This window comes from Leptodactylus fuscus, chromosome 6 (assembly GCF_031893055.1).
Source record: "Leptodactylus fuscus isolate aLepFus1 chromosome 6, aLepFus1.hap2, whole genome shotgun sequence".
NCBI classification, from domain to species: Eukaryota; Metazoa; Chordata; class Amphibia; order Anura; family Leptodactylidae; genus Leptodactylus; species Leptodactylus fuscus.
In genome coordinates this window covers 181,501,210-181,523,734 of record NC_134270.1, presented here as the reverse complement: position 1 = coordinate 181,523,734, position 22,525 = coordinate 181,501,210, and the positions used below count along the sequence as shown (strand labels likewise).

The 22,525-nt window shown below is 42.0% G+C and overlaps 2 protein-coding genes across 2 annotated transcripts; both read left to right on the top strand.

The window, feature by feature from the left end:
* The first annotated feature begins 2,863 nt into the window (after positions 1-2,863).
* Positions 2,864-10,397, top strand: LOC142210214 (phospholipase A2 inhibitor 31 kDa subunit-like). Its single transcript, XM_075279238.1, has 6 exons — positions 2,864-2,918; positions 3,337-3,450; positions 3,569-3,715; positions 4,876-5,022; positions 8,075-8,191; positions 10,222-10,397. Exons 1-6 carry the CDS (start codon positions 2,864-2,866, stop codon positions 10,395-10,397), a joined length of 756 nt encoding a protein of 251 aa, XP_075135339.1.
* Positions 10,398-10,763: 366 nt separating this feature from the next.
* LOC142210213 (phospholipase A2 inhibitor 31 kDa subunit-like) lies at positions 10,764-13,945 on the top strand. Its single transcript, XM_075279237.1, has 4 exons — positions 10,764-10,980; positions 11,099-11,245; positions 12,421-12,567; positions 13,770-13,945. Exons 1-4 carry the CDS (start codon positions 10,764-10,766, stop codon positions 13,943-13,945), a joined length of 687 nt encoding a protein of 228 aa, XP_075135338.1.
* The last annotated feature ends 8,580 nt before the right edge of the window (positions 13,946-22,525 follow it).

Genomic DNA, 22,525 nt, shown 5'->3' with positions numbered 1-22,525 from the left:
TTTGTGAATCCTATTATTCTAACGACACCGGTAATTATACCGATAGAGAACACCTGTACCGGACGATAGCGTGTACTGGGAACGCAACGCGCTGCATTTATTACACAGAGAAACTGATACAAGGTATGAGCTGACCTGATAATGTCTCTGTTGTGTTCTTATATGAAGGATGAAAGCTATACAGCTTTGGATGAGCTCTAATTTTTTACAAATGTTTTTGGAAACTGCAAGTAGTAACATAACTTCTCATTACAGACATAGAGTCACAGTAGCGATGTCTATTAGCTCTTGTTACATCTGTGGCTCAGATATTAGGGCTAAAATGTGACTTCTCCCCTTATACCCCCTAGTCCTACACTCCTGTATGGATGGGATATGAATGAACGTAGGTTTAAACCCTATAAATATCATATTATTATTATTATTATTATTATTTATTATTATTATTTGCAGAGCGTTACACAAGCACAGAGATCCTGCGCGGTTGTGCCCAACCCATAATATGTGAGAGTGGAAATATAACCGTGACCTAAGACCTCAGAACTTTTGAGGAAACAAAAATTTGTTCTATTCCAGCAAAAATCAGCGCCCATCCTCCGAACATCCTGAGCGTTGTCTTGATGCTTCTGCCTCTGCTGACACTAGACGGATGGCAGTGAGGATGAAACCTTATACATAAGACGGCTGTAGTCCATATAAATCGCACTTGTCTATGTATAATCTTGTACCTGTAGAATAATCTTCAGTGGCCTCTTGTATATGGACACCATAGACCAAGTATCACCTGCCCTCCAGATTATTGCACCTTCTGCAGAACTCTTCCCTTACGCATAGGTTAATTTGTAATACAAACTCGTATTTGTCCCAAAGCTTTGATAGTATATAAAAACCACCATTGCAAATTATCTGTCAATTTGATTTATTTTGGGGACAAATGTGCAGGACCGGGCAAGGTGAACATCATATTAGATATTGTCTATGTAGCTGCATTGATTTAATCAAGGGCGGCTCCCTGCTAGAGATAGGGATCTGTATGTGTGTAAATGGGGCATTGCTAAGGGCTGTGATTTAGGAATGAATGTAACCTTGTGCATACAAGTGAAACACAACACAATCCGTAGGAAACCTGCACTGAAGGGGGCGCTGCCTCTGATCATCACATACAAGGGTTGGTACATTATTTTATAGGCCATTGGACTCTGAACTCGTTCCTAAGAGTAGGGTGACTTCTACACTTTCCCAAGATGCCCTTCTTACTCTGCATTGTAGCTCCATGTTCATGAAAATCAGCGTTTTATTCTTATGTAAATCAACTCAAAAGTTCTTCAGGTGTTTCTTCCCCCTGCCAAGGATTTGCTCTCTACTCTAAATAATCGCCCAAACCCCATGCCCCATTGCTTGAGTAACTTCTCCCCCTTCATTGTTTGTATTGCCCCACTGTACTGCATAATCCTGATGATATCCTGACACTCGGTGTCACCTCTGAGGCCTCAGCACTGATCTCAAGCACATGACGTTACAGAAGAGATGCTGAGAGGAGGCAGAGACAAAGCAGAGGAGCAAAAAGAGCAACTGAAGCAAATTTCGCCACGCCCATTGTTATGTTGACTCCGCCCATTCTCATTCATTTTTCATGTGCCCCCACACAGTATAATCCTCCTAAAGTCAACCGTAAATTATATGCCCCCCCATCTCTGCCCCCAGATTCATGTCCCGCCATCTCTGACCCCAGATCAGATTCATGTCCCCCCCATCTCTGCCCCAGATTCATGCCGTCCCCCCTTCATCTGCCCCCAGTTTCATGGACCCCCTTCATTATGTTCCACCTCAATGTTTAACACAAAAAACCACTGATACTCACCTTCCCTCGTTCCCCCGCCGCTCTCTCCGCAGTTTCACTCACAGAGTTGTAAGCGCGATGTGACGTCATCACATGGCGCTTACACAGGCACTAGTTGGAGTACTGTGGCAAAGAAAGGAGCTGAGCTGTGACAGCTCCTTGTTTTAGTCGCGTATGTATACCGAAATCATGAATGTCCCGCGGAAATCAGGATGGTTGGGAGGTATGCACTATTTATTACAGATATATAGTCCTAGGAGTCCTGACAGTGTCATACACTATGTATTATAGATATATATAGTCCTAGGAGTCCTGACAGTGTCATACACTATGTATTATAGATATATATAGTCCTAGGAGGCCTGACAGTGTCATACACTATGTATTATAGATATATATAGTCCTAGGAGTCCTGACAGTGTCATACACTATGTATTATAGATATATATAGTCCTAGGAGTCCTGACAATGTTATACACTATGTTTTATGCCAATTTAATTTCTGATTTTGCATCCTAAGTAAAATTCAGATGTGAACCCCCAGATTCTAAAACAGAATTAATCTTCATAGATTTGCACATCTCTAGTTGTCGTCTCCTTCACAGGCTCTGCGGAGGGTCCTTGGCTGTCAAGATCAGATGACTTTGCCCAGGTAATTTTAGATTCTGCTTCTGTTGTACCTGTAGATGACATTTCAGAAGATCTTTAATACTTAACTAAATCTTTTCTTTTTTTCAATTAAAATAATCCAGTCAGTAACATATTCAGCATCTTCTTCTTGTTAAGTTCATTGGAGACACACCTCGGGATATAAAGCTCGGACAATACTTATGTTCTCTTGTATTTACCCAAAGTACAACCTGAGCTCCATTATATACAGAAAGTGCCAGGGGCTGAACTATCACAAACAGATCCAGACTTGTTACTTTGTGTCTTCCCCGGCCATAGACACAATAAGAACAATTCTCCGGTACAAGGCGCTGTCATTGATAAGTCTCAGACGCAGAAGATCATTCGCAGGAAATGAAGCCGCTTCTTATCAGTTTCTTCTTTCTTTCCCTGTTACTTTCCATTGGTGAGTATGTTGTGTTGTATAATGTGTAACCTGTATTCTGTGACATATGTAACCCTATAGCATAGACTAATATGGCCTATATCATGGAATAGTTCACTGTACCCGTCCTGTTTTTTTACCTGCTAATCTCTCACATAATCTTTGGGTCAATGTTACATCCCCTGATTGGATACAATGTATCTATGGAGGGTCCATCACAGGTTCCAGCAGAGTCCATGTGCCGATATCTACCTGAGCCTCTATATTGAAGGACACTCTTGGCTTCTCTATGGTTCATCTACTTTAGTAACTCCATCAATAAACTGCATCTGTATCGATATGGATTCTAGGAAGCGATTTGTTCTTTACCATTTCCATTTCCGTCTCTCTCTGATCCCAGACCGATATGAATATTACTATTTCTCTACTTTCTTCTCATCTCCCCCTCTCCGATGTTACAAGTGTCATGCAAGGAACTCAGAAACCTGTGAACATGAAATAGTAGAATGTCCTAAGGGAGAGCGGTGTGTGACAATCTCCGAGGACTACAAACGCAGTGAGTCTCAGCTTTCTACTTAATCCTTTCTACTAGGGTATCTTAAAGGTACCACAATTAAAGGGGTTTGTTCCGTTGTAGATAATTTCACATTAACATACACCTGACATTGTTGCAGATGGAACCTATCACTCCATATGGAAGGGATGTTCTCGCAACGTACCATGTAATGTGAAGCCTTACGGAAAGGCAAACGATGAAGTCTATGTGATGTATAACATAAAGTGTTGCGATGAAGACTGCTGTAATAAGGAGTTCTATGAAAGTAAGTACAGAGAATAAGACCTAGGAGGAAGAAGAACATATAAGATTTACTGGAGGACACCTGCAGTGTAACGTCTTTTCCTGGCCCTCTCGGACGCTGTGGCGCACAAGGGGTGTTCAGTTTGATTCCTTGCTTAGAGAATTTTGTTGCTCTTTGTGAACACTGTCCTATTTCCTCTCCTCGGTATCTGAATTTCCACCACACTCGTCTCCTGCACCTTGTTTCGTTCTGTTCATCAAATAGATAATCTTAGCCTTGCCTGTGTGATTGACAACCTGTCTACCAACCAAGTCTGGGGCTTGTCTGGGACTTCCTATATACAGGTCATTAGCCCACACAGGTTTGTGGCTATTGTGACACTGTCCTGTGACTTTGTCCTCGCTAGCTTCCTACTTCTTACTATTGTATTACTGACCTCTGACCTTTGGCTTCCCTTGTGACTACTCTTTTGGATTACGCTTCTGTACTGCTTTATCTCTCTGGCTTTTACCCTTGGCTTGCTGAATCCCTTTCTGTGTTGTTTGTCTTCTCTTGTTCTATGTGACACTTATTTCTCAGAAGGGACCATCGCCAAGTTGTTCATGTCATTAGGACAGGGTGACAAGTAGGCAGGGACAGGGACTGAGTCAAGTTTAGGACTCACTGTCTCCGCCTTCCCTTCTTTCTGGTTTTAGCACCAGCACTAGCAATTCCCTTACAAGCGGTCAATGTGTGACATATGTATATGGGTTATTGTGAAGTATTTCCCCAATTCTAGGTTATTATTGCTGTGATAAACGCTAAACAACATATTATATCCAATTAGAAGCGGTCCTCAAAAAAAGACCTTCCTGACGCCAGGACAAATACATCATGGAACCTGCCATACAGTTTATGTCATAGAGCTCACCTGCCATAGTATTACATTGTATCCCCCTTATTAGGATTGTCATTTATCTAGTCAGTCCTGCACAGCATGTCAGTAAATCTCAGCTTTTGAAAAGAAGTTTGGGAGGACCACTCTTTGGTCCATGGTCACCTCACCGATTGCTAACCGTAACTTTCCGGCCATTCCACATATTTTAGATGAGTGACTTTGGTGTTGATAAAACACTGAAATAACAGCTGAATCTTGTGTGTAGACTGACAACTAATCCTGTATTTCTTCTATTATCACTTAGTGCCACCAGAGGAACCACCCAATGGGTTTGTATGCCCAAGCTGCTTTGTATTGGGCACCACAGAGGAATGTAAACCTGACAACGTAACTGTATGTCGAGGAGATCAAGACAAATGCTTGAATTTTGTCGGAACAGTCAGAAAACCAGGTGATTCTTCTGTAATATACATTATGTCTTGTAATCTTTTCAGAATATACAATATGTTATTCCTCTAGAATATTCGTTATGTCTTGTGATTCTTCTAGTACATAAAATATGCCTTGTGATTATTCAAGAACATACATTATTTCTTCTGATTCTTCTAGAACATATATTATGTCTTGTGATTCTTCTAGAACATACATTGTATCTTGTGATTCTTCTAGAACAGGGGTAGGGAACGTACGGCTCTCCAGCTGTTGCAAAACTACAACTCCCAGCATGCATACTGGCTCTGCTGTTCTGGGAACTCCCATGGAAGTGAATGGAGCATGCTGGGAGTTGTAGTTTAACAGCAGCTGGAGAGCCAAAGGTTCCCTACCCCTGTTCTAGAACATGCAATAATTCTTGTGATTCTTCTAGAACATACATTGTATCTTGTGATTCTTCTAGAATATACAATGTCTTGTGATTCTTCTAGAACATATATCTTGTGATTCTTCTAGAACACACAATAAGTCTTGTGATTCTTCTAGAACATATATTATATCTTGTGATTCTTCTAGAACATACAATAAGTCTTGTGATTCTTCTAGAACATACAATAAGTCTTGTGATTCTTCTAGAACATATATTATGTCTTGTGATTCTTCTAGAACATACAATAAGTCTTGTGATTCTTCTAGAACATATATTATGTCTTGTGATTCCTCTAGAACATACAATAAGTCTTGTGATTCTTCTAGTACATAAAATATGCCTTGTGATTATTCTGGAACATACATTATGTCTTCTGATTCTTTTAGAACATACAATAAGTCTTGTGATTCTTCTAGAACATATATCTTGCGATTCTTCTAGAACATACAATAAGTCTTGTGATTCTTCTAGAACATACAATAAGTCTTGTGATTCTTCTAGAACATATATTATGTCTTGTGATTCTTCTAGAACATATATTATGTCTTGTGATTCTTCTAGAACATACAATAAGTCTTGTGATTCTTCTAGAACATACAATAAGTCTTGTGATTCTTCTAGAACATATATTATGTCTTGTGATTCCTCTAGAACATACAATAAGTCTTGTGATTCTTCTAGTACATAAAATATGCCTTGTGATTATTCTGGAACATACATTATGTCTTGTGATTCTTCTAGAACATACAATAAGTCTTGTGATTCTTCTAGAACATACAATAAGTCTTGTGATTCTTCTAGAACATATATTATGTCTTGTGATTCTTCTGGAACATACATTATGTCTTCTGATTCTTCTAGAACATATATTATATCTTGTGATTCTTCTAGAACATATATTATGTCTTGTGATTCTTCTAGAACATACATTAAATCTGGTTCATTTATCAGAAGAAGAAAGGGCTTTGTGTCAAATGAGCACCACAATATTATTTCTCTACATCAGAACACTGAGGGAATTGATCAATGTAACAAAGTAACCGCGGAGATTCTGCACAGATACATATAGGACATCTGTTATACAATATGGCAGAACAGTATAGTCCTGGAAAATGTATTATCTGAACACACACATATATATCTGGACTAGAGATGAGCGAACGGTGTTCGTTCGAGTACCTATTCAATCGAATATCAGGCTGTTCAAGATATTCAATTCCGTTCGAATACCATGCAGCAAACGCAGTAAAAATTTGTATCCCCTCCCATCTTCCCTGGGGCTTTTTTTCACCAATAACTGTGCAGGGGAGGTGGGACGGGAACTACGACAACGGAGGTGTCGAAAACAATTGGAAAAAGCCATTGGCTGCCGAAATCAGGTGACCTCGGATTCATACAAATAGTGCCGGCCATGTTCGTGTCATTTCCATTTTGGAGAGATGGGGAGAGATTGTTCTCAGGGCGATTCAGTGATATTAGCATTTTATAACAGCTTTATTCTTATAAAACATCTCCTTTCAGAGCTACACTGCAGGAACACACACAGTGAACCTGCCAATCATGCAGCAGGGTAGCAGCAGGGGACGTGGGAGAGGACGTGGTCGTGGATATCCAGTCCACAGTCCAGGTACTGGAGAGGGGCTGACAGGACCCAATTCATTCCTCCTCCTCCTCCAACCTCAGCCCCTTCACCATAATGCAATTATTAAAAAACCTCATAAATTTTTAGGGCTCCCCTACAAGGGCCTGCAATTCAATGTTTTAGGGGTCACCCAAAGGGCCCAACACTCTGCAGCTACAAGGCTCAATTCCCACAAAGGGCCTCAATCTCTGCTGGTACAAGGCTCAACTTACCCCAAGTGCCTGAAGCTAAGTTTGAGAGGGGTCACCCCAATAGCCTGAAAAGTAATTTTTGTATGGTTCAGCTTAAGGACCTCTAACTTAATTTGGAAGGGCTCACAAGTAATTTTTGGAGGTCTTACACACACATACATACACAATGACAGTGGGTGGGTTCTGTTTGATCTCATACACATATATAAAGGTGGGTGCTGTTTATATTCCCCCTTGCCTTCTGTGGTGGTCATGGGCAACGTGATTTAAAGGGGTGCTTGGCAATGTTCCATTAGCATAAAATTTGGGTTTCTGTTCATACAATTGGGGAGGAAAGAAGGTTTCCAGGTATTTTCCCAATTTGATAGAGGTTGTAGTGAGTGTGTAAAGTGTGTAGTTGTTAGGCTGTGATGTTGGGGTAATAGAAGGTCTTTGGTGTGTTAGATGCCCCCAGACATGCTCCCCCTACTGTCCCAGTTGCATTCCACGGTGTTGTCATCATTTCCTGGGGTGTCATAGTGGACTTGGTGACTCTCCTGAGTCAAATAGTGGTTTCCCCCTAAATGAGCATTTTTCCCCATAGACTATAATGGGGTTCGATATTCGTAATAGTCAAATATTGAGGGGCTATTAGAATTGAATATCGAATATTTCACTGTTCGCTCATCTCTAATCTGGACATGTCCAACCAAGAGGAATGGTAATGGAGGACACAACTGTATAGTAAAAGGCCAAGTACAATCCCATGACTCTCTGCTCTATCAGATCATATTAACTCTCAATTGACTGTAAATATCATTGATTACAGATGGCGTCATCATCAGTTATGCAGGCAGAGGATGTGCGTCCCCCATAGGGTGCAAATTTGCAATAAATCAGACGGTTGGAGTCAAAGCTCTCAACACGACAGTATTTGAGTGCACAAGTGTCTCCCCAAGACCTTCCACTGATGAAGAGATGGAAAAAATTGCTCTTGTACCATAAATACAATCTAATCAGAAAAGATCAACAATAATCAAACTATCTACTGCAAAGATACTAGGCTACGGAAAACTGCAAAATTAAAGTGAGTTTCAACCATTGGACATTGTTTTTTACTTTAAATTCTTCCTATCTGTTACACTGGAGTCCTCTGGAATCACAATGGGGCATCGTGACTTCTCAGTGAGGCTCTGTGACACCACAATGGGGTATTCATGGTTGGGTATTGTAGTCTCTTAGTAGATATGGATGTGTTGATACTATTGTGTGTGGCCCGAGTTACACACATGGTATATCCACCCCACGCTGTTGAACAACACTTACCTTTACTGAGAGGCTCCTGCTCCTGACTCCTGTACGGGTATATTGTGTATTTCAGTTATACACTTGAAAAAGGGGTAATCCCCAAAACGCTGTGTATAGCGTCGTGTGTTTTAAGGAAACAAAATAAAGTGCGTGTGATGCTAACTTCAGTGGAGTAGCGCAGTGTTCTTCCTATCCATCGGTCTTCTTCCAATGCTATTGAGACTCTGTCCTTGCTAAGTGTTCTACATGTTCTTATTTGTATTGCACTTACTGACTTTTAACCATTGACTTCCCTTGTGACTACTCTTTTGGATTACGATTTTGTACTGCTTTGTCTCTTTGGCTTTGACCCTCGGCTTGCTGAATCCTCCTCTGTGTTGTGTTGTCTTGTCTGTGTGTTGTGTTAGACTTATCCAGAGAAGGGACCGTCGTCCAGTTGTCCCTGTCATTAGGACAGCTGTGGCAAGTAGATAGGGACAGGGGCTGAGTAAAGTTTAGAACTCACTGTGCCTGTCTTTACCTTCCTTACAGGGAAACTAGCAATTGCCTTACACCCTCATGGAGCTCTGTAAAACAAAAATAAATACAGTTATGCCTTTTGGAATGTAGGAAGTAAAAAAAAAAAACTATAATACTAGTTGGGAGAGGGGCGGGGCGTCTCCCCGCCCAGTACCCGGCCACACTCTCCTAAGCCCTGCCTTCTCTATAATACTAGACGGGGAGAGGGGGGGCAGAGCGCTTTGAAACCCGGCCCAAGGACCGAAGTGGACCAAGAACAGGGAGCTGCAGGTAAGCGGACACCGGGAGGGGGGGGGGTTAGGAGTTTGGGGGGGTTGTAGTACCAACACGCTCAGCTGGGCTATTACACTAAGGAATAGCCAAGCTAAGCGTGTTAGTAGTACTAAGGAATAGCCAGCTAAGTGTGTAGGAGATGTAGGAGAGCTGGCAGATATGCAGCAGACTAACACGCTCAGCTTGGCTATTTCTTAGTACTACTAACATGCTCAGATTGGCTATTACACTAAGGAGTAGTGGAGTAGCCGGGCTAACCACACGGGCTCTGCTATATCTCACTATAGAAATGCATTGACCAGCGTTGATTGGCCAGTGTACTGGCATTTGGCCAGTCAACACTGACCAATGCATTCCTATGGGAAAAAGTCAGCTCGTGCATATCGCAAGCTGACAGGCATCCCGACCAGATTGAGCCCCAAAGAGCTGGGTGAGTGACATTCCCCCCTAAATAAAGGTAATCCCTAGCTAACCCTTCCTGTACATCTGTCCCTGTCTCACATTCATAGAGTTCACAGTCCCAAATTAGTCGAATGGTAAACCCAACATTCGTCTAAATTGGAGGTTATCTGTTTCCGGCCGCCAATTCCTTTTTCCGAATTTTTTTCCCTGCCTATGTTTTCGTAGTTCCTGTCCCACCTCCCCTGCACAGTTATTGGTGCAAAAAATGCACCAGGGGAGGTGGGAGGGGAATCAACTTTTTAGTGAGTTTGCCACCTGATGTTCGATTGGAATCGAACACCTCGAACGGCCTGATATTCGATCGATTATCAATTTGATTGAACATCGTTTGATCTTCTCTGTTAAGCTCATTGGAGACACACCTCGGGATATAAAGCTCGGACAATACTTATGTTCTCTTGTATTTACCCAAAGTACAACCTGAGCTCCATTATATACAGAAAGTGCCAGGGGCTGAACTATCACAAACAGATCCAGACTTGTTACTTTGTGTCTTCCCCGGCCATAGACACAATATAAAGGACAGTTCTCCGGTACAAGGCGCTGTCATTGATAAGTCTCAGACACAGAAGATCATTCGCAGGAAATGAAGCCGCTTCTTATCAGTTTCTTCTTTCTTTCCTTGTTACTTTCCATTGGTGAGTATGTTGTGTTGTATAATGTGTAACCTGTATTCTGTGACATGTATAACCCTATAGCATAGACTAATATGGCCCATATCATGTAATATTTCACTGTACCCGTCCTGTTTTTTTACCTGCTAATCTCTCACATAATCTTTGGGTCAATGTTACATCCCCTGATTGGATACAATGTATCTATGGAGGGTCCATCACAGGTTCCAGCAGAGTCCATGTGCCGATATCTACCTGAGCCTCTATATTGAAGGACACTCTTGGCTTCTCTATGGTTCATCTACTTTAGTAACTCCATCAATAAACTACATCTGTATCGATATGGATTCTAGGAAGCGATTTGTTCTTTACCATTTCCATTTCCGTCTCTCTCTGATCCCAGACCGATATGAATATTACTATTTCTCTACTTTCTTCTCATCTTCCCCTCTCCGATGTTACAAGTGTCATGCAAGGAACTCAGAAACCTGTGAGCATGAAATAGTAGAATGTCCTAAGGGAGAGCGGTGTATGACAATCTCCGAGGACTACAAACGCAGTGAGTCTCAGTTTTCTACTTAATCCTTTCTACTAGGGTATCTTATAGGAACCGCAATTAAAGGGGTTTGTTCCGTTGTAGATAATTTCACATAAACATACACCTGACATTGTTACAGATGGAACCTATCACTCCATATGGAAGGGTTGTTCTCGCAACGTACCATGTAATGTGAAGCCTTACGGAAAGGCAAACGATGAAGTCTATGTGATGTATAACATAAAGTGTTGCGATGAAGACTGCTGTAATAAGGAGTTCTATGAAAGTAAGTACAGAGAATAAGACCTAGGAGGAAGAAGAACATATAAGATTTACTGGAGGACACCAGCGGTGTAACGTCTTTTCCTGGTCGGGACTCTGCAATGACCTCTCAGACGCTGTGGCACACAAGGGGTGTTCAGTTTGATTCCTTGCTTAGAGTATTTTGTTGCTCTTTGTGAACACTGCTCTATTACCTCTCCTCTGTAACTGAATTTCCACTGCACCTGTCTCCTGCACCTTGTTTCGTTCTGTTCATCAAATAGATAATCTTAGCCTTGCCTGTGTGACTGACAACCTGTCTACCAATCCAGTCTGGGGCTTGTCCGGGGCTTCCTATATACAGGTCATTAGCCCACACAGGTTTGTGGCTATTGTGACTCTGTCTTATGACTTTGTCCTCGCTAACTTCCTACTTCTTACTATTGTATTACTGACCTCTTACCTTTGGCTTCCCTTGTGACCACTCTTTTGGATTACGCTTCTGTACTGCTTTATCTCTCTGGCTTTTACCCTTGGCTTGCTGACTCCCTTTCTGTGTTGTTTGTCTTCTCTTGTTCTGTGACACTTATTTCTCAGAAGGGACCATCGCCAAGTTGTTCCTGTCATTAGGACAGGGTGACAAGTAGGCAGAGACAGGGACTGAGTCAAGTTTAGGACTCACTGTCTCCATCTTCCCTTTTTTCTGGTTTCAGTACCAGCACTAGCAATTCCCTTACAAGCGGTCAATGTGTGATATATGTATATGGGTTATTGTGAAGTATTTCCCCAATTCTAGGTTATTATTGCTATGATAAACGCTAAACAACATATTATATCCAATTAGAAGCGGTTCTCAAAAAAAAGACCTTCCTGACGCCAGGACAAATACATCATGGAACCTGCCATACAGTTTATGTCATAGAGCTCACCTGCCATAGTATTACATTGTATCCCCCTTATTAGGATTGTCATTTATCTAGTCAGTCCTGCACAGCATGTCAGTAAATTTCAGCTGAAGAGAAGAAGGTTGGGAGGACCACTCTTTGGTCCATGGTCACCTCACCAATTGCTAACCGTAACTTTCCGGCCATTCCACATATTTTAGATGAGTGACTTTGGTGTTGATAAAACACTGAAATAACAGCTGAATCTTGTGTGTAGACTGACAACTAATCCTGTATTTCTTCTATTATCACTTAGTGCCACCAGAGGAACCACCCAATGGGTTTGTATGCCCAAGCTGCTTTGTATTGGGCACCACAGAGGAATGTAAACCTGACAATGTAACTGTATGTCGAGGAGATCAAGACAAATGCTTGAATTTTGTCGGAACAGTCAGAAAACCAGGTGATTCTTCTGTAACATACAATATGTCTTGTAATCTTTTCAGAATATACAATATGTGATTCGTTTAGAACATACATTATATCTTGTGATTATTCTGGAACATACATTATGTCTCGTGATTCTTCTAGAACATACATTATGTCTTGTGATTCTACTAGAACATACAATAAGTCTTGTGATTCTTCTAGAACATACAATAATTCTTGTGATTCTTCTAGAACATACATTATGTCTTGTGATTCTTCTAGAACATACAATAAGTCTTTTGATTCTTCTAGAACATATACTATGTCTTGTTATTGTTCTAGAACATACAATAAGTCGTGTGATTAATCTAGAACATACATTATGTCTTGTGATTCTTCTAGAACATACAATAAGTCTTGTGATTCTTCTAGAACATATATTATGTCTTGTGATTATTCTAGAACATACAATAAGTCTTGTGATTCTTCTAGAACATACTGTATATTATGTCTTGTTTTTGTTCTAGAACATACAATAAGTCTTGTGATTCTTCTAGAACATACATTAAATCTGTTTCATTTATCAGAAGAAGAAAGGGCTTTGTGTCAGATAAGCACCACAATATTATTTCTCTACATCAGAACACTGAGGGAATTGATCAATGTAACAAAGTAACCGCTGAGATTCTGCACAGATACATATAGGATATCTGTAATACAATATGGCAGAACAGTATAGTCCTGGAAAATGGGCCTAACACTCTGCAGCTACAAGGCTCAATTCCCCCAAAGGGCCTAAAATTACACTGGTACAAGGCTCAACTCAAGTGCCTGAAGCTAAGTTTGGGAGGGGTCACCCCAATAGCCTGAAAAGTAATTTTTGTATGGCTCAACTTGAGGACCTCTAACTTAATTCTCTAACTTAATTTGGAAGGCTCACCTTAAGAGCCACAAAAGTAATTTTTGGAGGTCTTACCACATCACACACACATACATACACAAAAACGAGCATTTTTCCCCATAGATATTCGTGATAGTCGTAATAGTCAAATATTGAGGGCTATTCGAATCAAATATTGAATATTTCACTGTTCGCTCATCTCTAATCTGGACATGTCCAACCAAAAGGAATTGTAATAGAGGACACAACTGTATAGTAAAAGGCCAAATACAATCCCATGATTCTCTGCTCTATCATATTAACTCTCAATTGACTGCAAATATCATTTGTTACAGATGGCGTCATCATCAGTTACGCAGGCAAAGGATGTGCGTCCCCAATAGGGTGCAGATTTGCAATAAATCAGACGGTTGGAGTCAAAGCTCTCAACACGACAGTATTTGAGTGCACAAGTGTCTCCCCAAGACCTTCCACTGATGAAGAGATGGAAAAAATTGTTCTTGTACCATAAATACAATCTAATCAGAAAAGATCAACAATAATCAAACTATCTACTGCAAAGATACTAGGCTACAACATTAAAGTGAATTTCAACCATTGGACATTGTTTTTTACTTTAAATTCTTCCTATCTGTTACACTGGAGTCCTCTGGAATCACAATGGGGCATCGTGACTTCTCAGTGAGGCTCTGTGACATCACAATGGGGTATTCACGGTGGGGTATTGTAGTCTCTTGGTAGATATGGATGTGTGGATACTATTGTGTGTGGCTATTGAACTCTGTCCTTGCTAAGTGTTCTACATGTTCTTATTTGTATTGCACTTACTGACTTCTAACCATTGACTTCCCTTGTGACTACTCTTTTGGATTACAATTTTGTTGGCTTTAAACCTCGGCTTGCTGACTCCTCTTCTATGTTGTGTTGTCTTGTCCGTGTGTTGTGTTACACTTATGCAGAGAAGGGACCGTCGCCAAGTTGTCCCTGTCATTAGGACAGCTGTGGCAAGTAGGTAGGGACAGGGGCTGGGTTAAGTTTAGGACTCACTGTGTCTGTCTTTACCTTCCTCACAGGGAAACTAGCAATTGCCTTACACCCTCATAGAGTTCTGTAAAATAAAAATAAAAAAGTTATGCCGTTTGGAAGGTAGGAAGTAAAAAAAACAAAAATTGAAAAATGGTTTTACCCAAAAATATTCGTTTGGTGCAATATGTATTACACAGTTTCTCTTTATATCTTTTACTTGCTTCACAGATTACTCTTCTCACTTTCTTTTTTATGTTTGGATAGACTGTCCCAAGATCACCGGAGCCGTTCCATTAACATGGCCACCAAAAGCTTTCTGAAGGCTCCTGCCATAGTAATATAACTATTGAGGCTTGTCTGTGGCAGGCTTCAAGAGTCACGTATAGAATTTGTGCACAGACTGAAATACATTGATATGACAGTCTATGGAGCGATCTAAAGTTCAAGGTTCAAGAACCCTAAAGGGGCCAAGCAAATAAAGAAAAAGTTATTAATATTACAAAAATTAAAATAAATAACAAATTAATATACAACTTAAAAAGTGAATGAAACTAAATTGCAATAATTGGACTAAAAAGTAATTGAAACATCATAAATTACCTAAAATTGACCTGCAAAAAGAAACCTCCACTGAAATCTAAGAACGTTGCAGGTGTCACAATATGGCAACAAATTCACAAGCAGAAAGTTTAGATTGCAGAACTCACAGTGTGAACCTCCTCCGGACTGGCCCATGGTGTCTGCCCAAAAAAGGTCTAATCATGGAACATCTCAGGTGTCTGAATGACCTATGGGATTCTAGCATTATGGAGAATAAGAAAAAAAAATAAGAATAAATTACCACTTCGAGCTGAATCAGATCCAACACAAATTTTCCAAAAAGTTTCTGGCTCTGCCTGAACCTACAACTTTTGAAGTTTGTGATCCACGGAACCCTGTTCTAGTCTGGGGTCTCCTCGGACACCCCACTGCACTGTCTGGAGTGTTAAGGTGAAATTCTTAAAAATAATATTAGATACATTTAATTAATTTCTCTTCAAGGTATTAGAGTTAGTGAATCATTTCCTTCAAAGAGTTAAAAAAAATTAGACCCCACACGATTCAGCCATAGATCTGAATGAAGGAGCAGCTAGATGTCAAAACTTCTGCCCTCTCTAGCAAGAAAGTCTTAGATAGAACATAGTGTGGACCCTGCTAAGACAATGGGGAAGGTAAATAAGACAAGGGGATTGTCAACTTCCTAGTCAGGCTGTGTACCTTGCTCAACAAAGGAGCTCCAGTGCCAAGAACATCTCCTCAATGTCAATAGATTAAAACACTAATGGTTTTACAATCCTGGAGATTTAACTCTTTCATGGTCACTGACACTTCAAGCAAATAGCAAGAAAAAAAACTGTTTTGAGCGTTTCATAGGGTACAAGTCCAAAAAATACAATATAACCAACCTAATAGATGTGATCTCACCTTCAATGGTTGTGAATTAGTCACAACTGCTCATTACATTGGTTAGTAGGTCTAATGGTGGGTGTGGGGGGCCGCAGATGTCCTTCAAACAAACAAAAAATGTATCTCTCCAAAAACTAGAAACATCCCTCACCCATGTTGTGTAGAATCTTTTATTGGAGACCAGACACACAAGAATGAATACTTGAAGTGTTTTGTGCAAATTTCCTGCATTGTAATGCATTGCATTAGTGATCAGACCCCCTGGGGTTCAGCACCCCTAGGGGGTCTAATAAATGCAAAAAAAAAAAAAAAAAGTAAAAAAAATATATAATTTTTTTTAAAAAGTATAAAAAATTTAAATCCCCCCCCTTTCCCTAGAACACATATAAAAGTAGTTAAATACTGTGAAACACATACATGTTAGGTATCCCCGTGTCCGAAATCGCCGGCTCTACAAATCTATAAAAATATTTTTCCTGTTCGGTAAACGTCGTAGCAGGAAAAATAGTCAAAAGTGCCAAACCGCCGTTTTTTCACTGTTTTGATTTTCTGATAAAAATTTGAAAAAAGTGATCAAAGCAATAACATTTCCCGAAAATGATGGAACTAAAAAGTACACCCGTCCCCGCAAAAAAAGACGCCCTATGCATCCCCGTACACTTACGTATAAAAAAGTTACGGCTGTCGGAATATGGCGACTTTTAGAAAAAATATGTTTTAGCACAGTTTTGGATTTTTTTAGGGGTTAAAATGTAAATAAAACCATATAGATTTGGCATCCCCGGAATCTTAACGAAACACAGAATACAGAAACCAAAGCCCGTAAGAAATTCGCAGAAATGCATTTTTTCTTCAAATCCACCCCATTCTGAATTTATTTCCAGCTTCCCAGTACATTATACAAGATAATTAATGGTGGCATCATGAAGAAAAATTTGTCCCGCAAAGAATAAGACCTCATATGGCTCTGGGAGCGGAGAAATAAAAAAGTTATGGGGTTTAGAAGGAGGGAGACAAAAATGAAAAACGAAAATCAAAAAATACCATCGGCGGGAAAGGGGTTAAAGATGGTGGGAGATGCAGCGATAGAGATCACATCACTTGTATTACCGCGGTGTATTACCTACACGCAAAAACTGATACAAGGTAATAGACAATTGTCCCCTGTTGTGTTCTATGCAGTTATACAGTGATATACAAGTCATCTGACATCAGTGGAACCTTGTACACGCTGGAGCCCGGAGCCATGGGGACTGTAGGCTATAAACAGTCCATGGTGGTGACTCGGCCCCTGATGTCACCTCTTTACTTACCTATACCAATTCATTTTACTTACAGAGGGTATCACAAGCACAGAAATCTTGCACGGTTGCACCAACCCCTGTATATGTGATGGTGGAAATATAACCGTGACCTACGAACACAGGAGCTTTGAAGAAACAAAAACATGTTCCATTCCAGCAAAAAGCAGCGCCCATCCTCCGCACCCCCTCTGTGTTGTCCTCGTGCTTCTACCTCTGCTGATACTGGTGACAGTGAATATAGGCGGCCCTACCAACCACATAATTAGTCCATCCATGAATCGGTGCCCGCCTATCAAAGTGAATGAAACCCATGAATAACACCCAGCTCTTTCAATGGACAATGTCTGTATATGTTGGGGCTCTGCACCATGGACCAGTCTGAACGCCACTCAATGTTAGTAGACTTTCTGCTTATGTTTCAATATATACAACAACTCTAGCATTATACAGAGATTAGAGATGAGCGAACACTAAAATGTTCGAGGTTCGAAATTCGATTCGAACAGCCGCTCACTGTTCGTGTGTTCGAATGGGTTTCGAACCCCATTATAGTCTATGGGGAACATATACTCGTTAAGGGGGAAACCCAAATCCGTGTCTGGAGGGTCACCAAGTCCACTATGACACCCCAGGAAATGATACCAACACCTCTGGAATGACACTGGGACAGCAGGGGAAGCATGTCTGGGGGCATAAAAGTCACTTTATTTCATGGAAATCCCTGTCAGTTTGCAATTTTCGCAAGCTAACTTTTCCCCATAGAAATGCATTGGCCAGTGCTGATTGGCCAGAGTACGGAACTCGACCAATCAGCGCTGGCTCTGCTGGAGGAGGCGGAGTCTAGATCGCTCCACACCAGTCTCCATTCAGGTCCGACCTTAGACTCCGCCTCCTCCGGCAGAGCCAGCGCTGATTGGCCGAAGGCTGGCCAATGCATTCCTATGCGAATGCAGAGACTTAGCAGTGCTGAGCCAGTTCTGCTCAACTACACATCTGATGCACACTCGGCACTGCTACATCAGATGTAGCAATCTGATGTAGCAGAGCCGAGGGTGCACTAGAACCTCTGTGCAAACTCAGTTCACGCTAATAGAATACATTGGCCAGCGCTGATTGGCCAGAGTACGGAACTCGACCAATCAGCGCTGGCTCTGCTGGAGGAGGCGGAGTCTAAGATCGCTCCACACCAGTCTCCATTCAGGTCCGACCTTAGACTCCGCCTCCTCCAGCAGAGCCAGCGCTGATTGGCCGAATTCCGTACTCTGGCCAATCAGTGCTGGCCAATGCATTCTGTTGGCGTGATGAAGCAGTGCTGAATGTGTGTGTTTAGCTCAACTACACCGGTGGAGTAGTTGAGCTAAGCACACAGATTCAGCTCTGCTTCAATCAGCGCTGGCCAATGCATTCTATTAGCTTGATGAAGCAGAGTGTACACAAGGGTTCAAGCGCACCCTCGGCTCTGATGTAGCAGAGCCGAGGCTGCACAAGGGTTCAAGCGCACCCTCGACTCTGATGTAGCAGAGCCGAGGGTGCACAAGGGTTCAAGCGCACCCTCGGCTCTGATGTAGCAGAGCCGAGGGTGCACAAGGGTTCAAGCGCACCCTCGGCTCTGATGTAGCAGAGCCGAGGCTGCACAAGGGTTCAAGCGCACCTTCGGCTCTGATGTAGCAGAGCCGAGGCTGCACAAGGGTTCAAGCGCACCCTCGGCTCTGATGTAGCAGAGCCGAGGGTGCACAAGGGTTCAAGCGCACCCTCGGCTCTGATGTAGCAGAGCCGAGGGTGCACAAGGGTTCAAGCGCACCCTCGGCTCTGATGTAGCAGAGCCGAGGGTGCACAAGGGTTCAAGTGCACCCTCGGCTCTCCTACATCAGAGCCGAGGGTGCGCTTGAACCCTTGTGCAGCCTCGGCTCTGCTACATCAGAGCCGAGGGTGCGCTTGAACCCTTGTGCACACTCTGCTTCATCAAGCTAATAGAATGCATATGCCAGCACTGATTGGCCAGAGTACGGAATTCGGCCAATCAGCGCTGGCCAATGCATCCCTATGGGAAAAAGTTTATCTCACAAAAATCACAATTACACACCCGATAGAGCCCCAAAAAGTTATTTTTAATAACATTCCCCCCTAAATAAAGGTTATCCCTAGCTATCCCTGCCTGTACAGCTATCCCTGTCTCATAGTCACATAGTCACATTCTCATATGACCCGGATTTGAAATCCACTATTCGTCTAAAATGGAGGTCACCTGATTTCGGCAGCCAATGACTTTTTCCAATTTTTTTCAATGCCCCCGGTGTCGTAGTTCCTGTCCCACCTCCCCTGCACTGTTATTGGTGCAAAAAAGGCGCCAGGGAAGGTGGGAGGGGAATCGAATTTTGGCGCACTTTACCACGCGGTGTTCGATTCGATTCGAACATGGCGAACACCCTGATATCCGATCGAACATGTTCGATAGAACACTGTTCGCTCATCTCTAACAGAGATGTCTTTGTTAAAAGATCAGGAATTGTGCCATAACATTGACAGTATATATAAAAGACAATTGGAATGTATCTAATATGTCTCCGAGTCTCATTTATTTTGGGGGGGACAATATCATGGGACGGGGCGCTGTTGCATTTCGGCAAGGGTTATTGGCTAGAGAATGGACTCTGTATGTGTGTGAATGGTGTGTTGGTGAGCATTGGGTGGGGGGTTCGAATAGACCCCAGTCCTGTTCTCAAACTGCAAATTGCAATTCAATTTTCCAACCCTATTGGTTCACCCAAGATAAAGAACTTCTATCGCTCGAATCGTAGGAATGACATGTCCAGCAGTGGATGAAGAAGATCATAGGCATTGGGCTATTTCCTAAATTTGGACTCCTCCCCTTCCTTGCACTGCTCTGCCATGTTGTGTCTCCAATCAAACCACCGTTGTGTACTAGCAGACAACTTGGAGATATCATTCCCCGTCATGGATCTGGGCACATCCTCATGACAAAGGGAATGGTATTACCTAGTTGTTAGTGAGTACTTTTTGTAAAGAGATATATCAGGAGAGATGACCGATCCTCAATCCGTCCAGTAACTCGCAGGTGACATCTTCTCTGATTGTAGACATTCTCTATCCCTTTGTTCTCCATCTGGCTCAGACCACTATGACGACTTCTCCTGTCGAGTGCACTGTTTGCCTTGTGCTTTGCAGCGATCCTTAACCCCTCTAACAACGTAAATAAATTCAGTCCCAGAGTATATCCCAGTATAAGCTACAATATATATACAGGCCTGGGAATAAAGACCCCCAGACCGAACCTCCCAAATAAATAAATACCCTATACATTAATATATTCCCCAGACCAGATCCCCTAACTAATAAATAAAATAAACCTCACAAATAAACACAAACCTCAATACCTGACCCTTTAAGTCAGACCTAGACCAAACCCTAGCGCCAAGACCCCAGACCCACTAAATACAGACACTGGATCAGATCTGATTAGGGTTAAGTGATCAGGATCGGAAAAGATCAAATTCCGATCGGCGATTGAGTAAATTTCACAATCGCAGTCGGAATTCCGATCCCAATCTTTTCCAGTGGGATCGAGGTCGGAGATTATTCTCAAGATCGGCTCAGCCCTATTCATGTATATGTCATAAATAGGGTTGAGCGATCGGGATCGGGAAAGATCAGATCTAGATTGGTGATTGGGCAAATTTCACGATTGTGATTGGCTGGAAAATGATCGGAAATCGGATTTTAAAATCGATCCTGAAATCTCAAGATCGGCTCAACCCTAGATCTGATACATAACAGCTCGCATAATATTTCTCTGTGCTCCCCTGTGATGATATTTGGGCAGGTCCTTCTTCAGGTCCTTCTTCAGTTCCTTCTTCGGGTCCTTCTTCGGGTCCTTCTTCAGGTCTATCTTCAGGTCCTTCTTCGGGTCCTTCTTCAGGTCCTTCTTCAGGTCCTTCTCCGGGTCCTTCTTCGGGTCCTTCTTTGGGTCCTTCTTCAGGTCCTTCTTCGGGTCCTTCTTCAGGTCCTTCTTCAGGTCCCTCTTCAGGTCCTTCTTCGGGTCCTTCTTCAGGTCCTTCTTCAGGTCCTTCTCCGGGTCCTTCTTCGGGTCCTTCTTTGGGTCCTTCTTCAGGTCCTTCTTCGGGTCCTTCTTCAGGTCCTTCTTCAGGTCCCTCTTCGGGTCCTTCTTCAGGTCCCTCTTCAGGTCCTTCTTCGGGTCCTTCTTCAGGTCCTTCTTCGGGTCCTTCTTCAGGTCCTTCTTCAGGTCCCTCTTCAGGTCCTTCTTCGGGTCCTTCTTCAGTTCCTTCTTCAGGTCCTTCTTTGGGTCCTTCTTCGGGTCCTTCTTCGGGTCCTTCTTCGGGTCCTTCTTCAGGTCCTTCTTCGGGTCCTTCTTCAGGTCCCTCTTCAGGTCTTACACACGTGCTAAGAATTCTTGCACAAAGCAGTGTTGCCACAATTCACTGAAGAATCCACAACGTACATCAAATGGGCAAGAGATCACTGTATAAGGAAGTCTTCATATTGCTACAATATCTTTAATTTTTATTTTGGAGATTTTTTGAGGGAAGGGATTAAAAATCTATTCTGCCATTTTTATTTTTTATTTTTTTTTTACATTGTTATTTTATAGAATTTAACCCAAAAAATAGAGAAAAGGATTTTGTTGTTTTACCTGCTTCTAAGATATTGGGTCAGATTTACTAAAAGTGTCTAAAGGTCAAACAGAGTAAAGTTACCCGGGACTGTCTTCAAATGTTGCGGATGTATCTTAGTGTCTGATGTCACATTATTGGACTGTCTAGTCTTACTATACACCGCCTATGAGTTGGCTTAGTCTATTAGAGGAAATTGTATGGCTTGGCCGCCACTTTTAATGAGATTACATTTAGAGCTGAGTTTGCACTTACTATACCTCACCACTTGGTGGCAGCGCTGCATTCTGCTTTGGGACTCGCTGTAAAGTGATCCAAACTGCAGCAATGACTTCAGGCAATGTCAGACAGGCCCATCAAACTACCAAAGGATCTTCAGCAGAGAATATAGTGTAAATTATAGTGTATAGTATAAGTATAGCACAGTATATCAGATACAGTCTCACTGCTGACAATACTCAGTTCTCCTATTTTTGGACACCACATCTATATACCAGTGGGCACCAGTATAGACTTAAATTTACAATGTATTCTTTCTTGTAAGTTCTGGGATCGATATGACCTTGTTCTATAGTCACACATAGAGTTACACAGTGCATATATTTCTGATACACTTATAAGGATGTACCACCACGGTATACGGACATGTCTAGGATGAACCTGTTT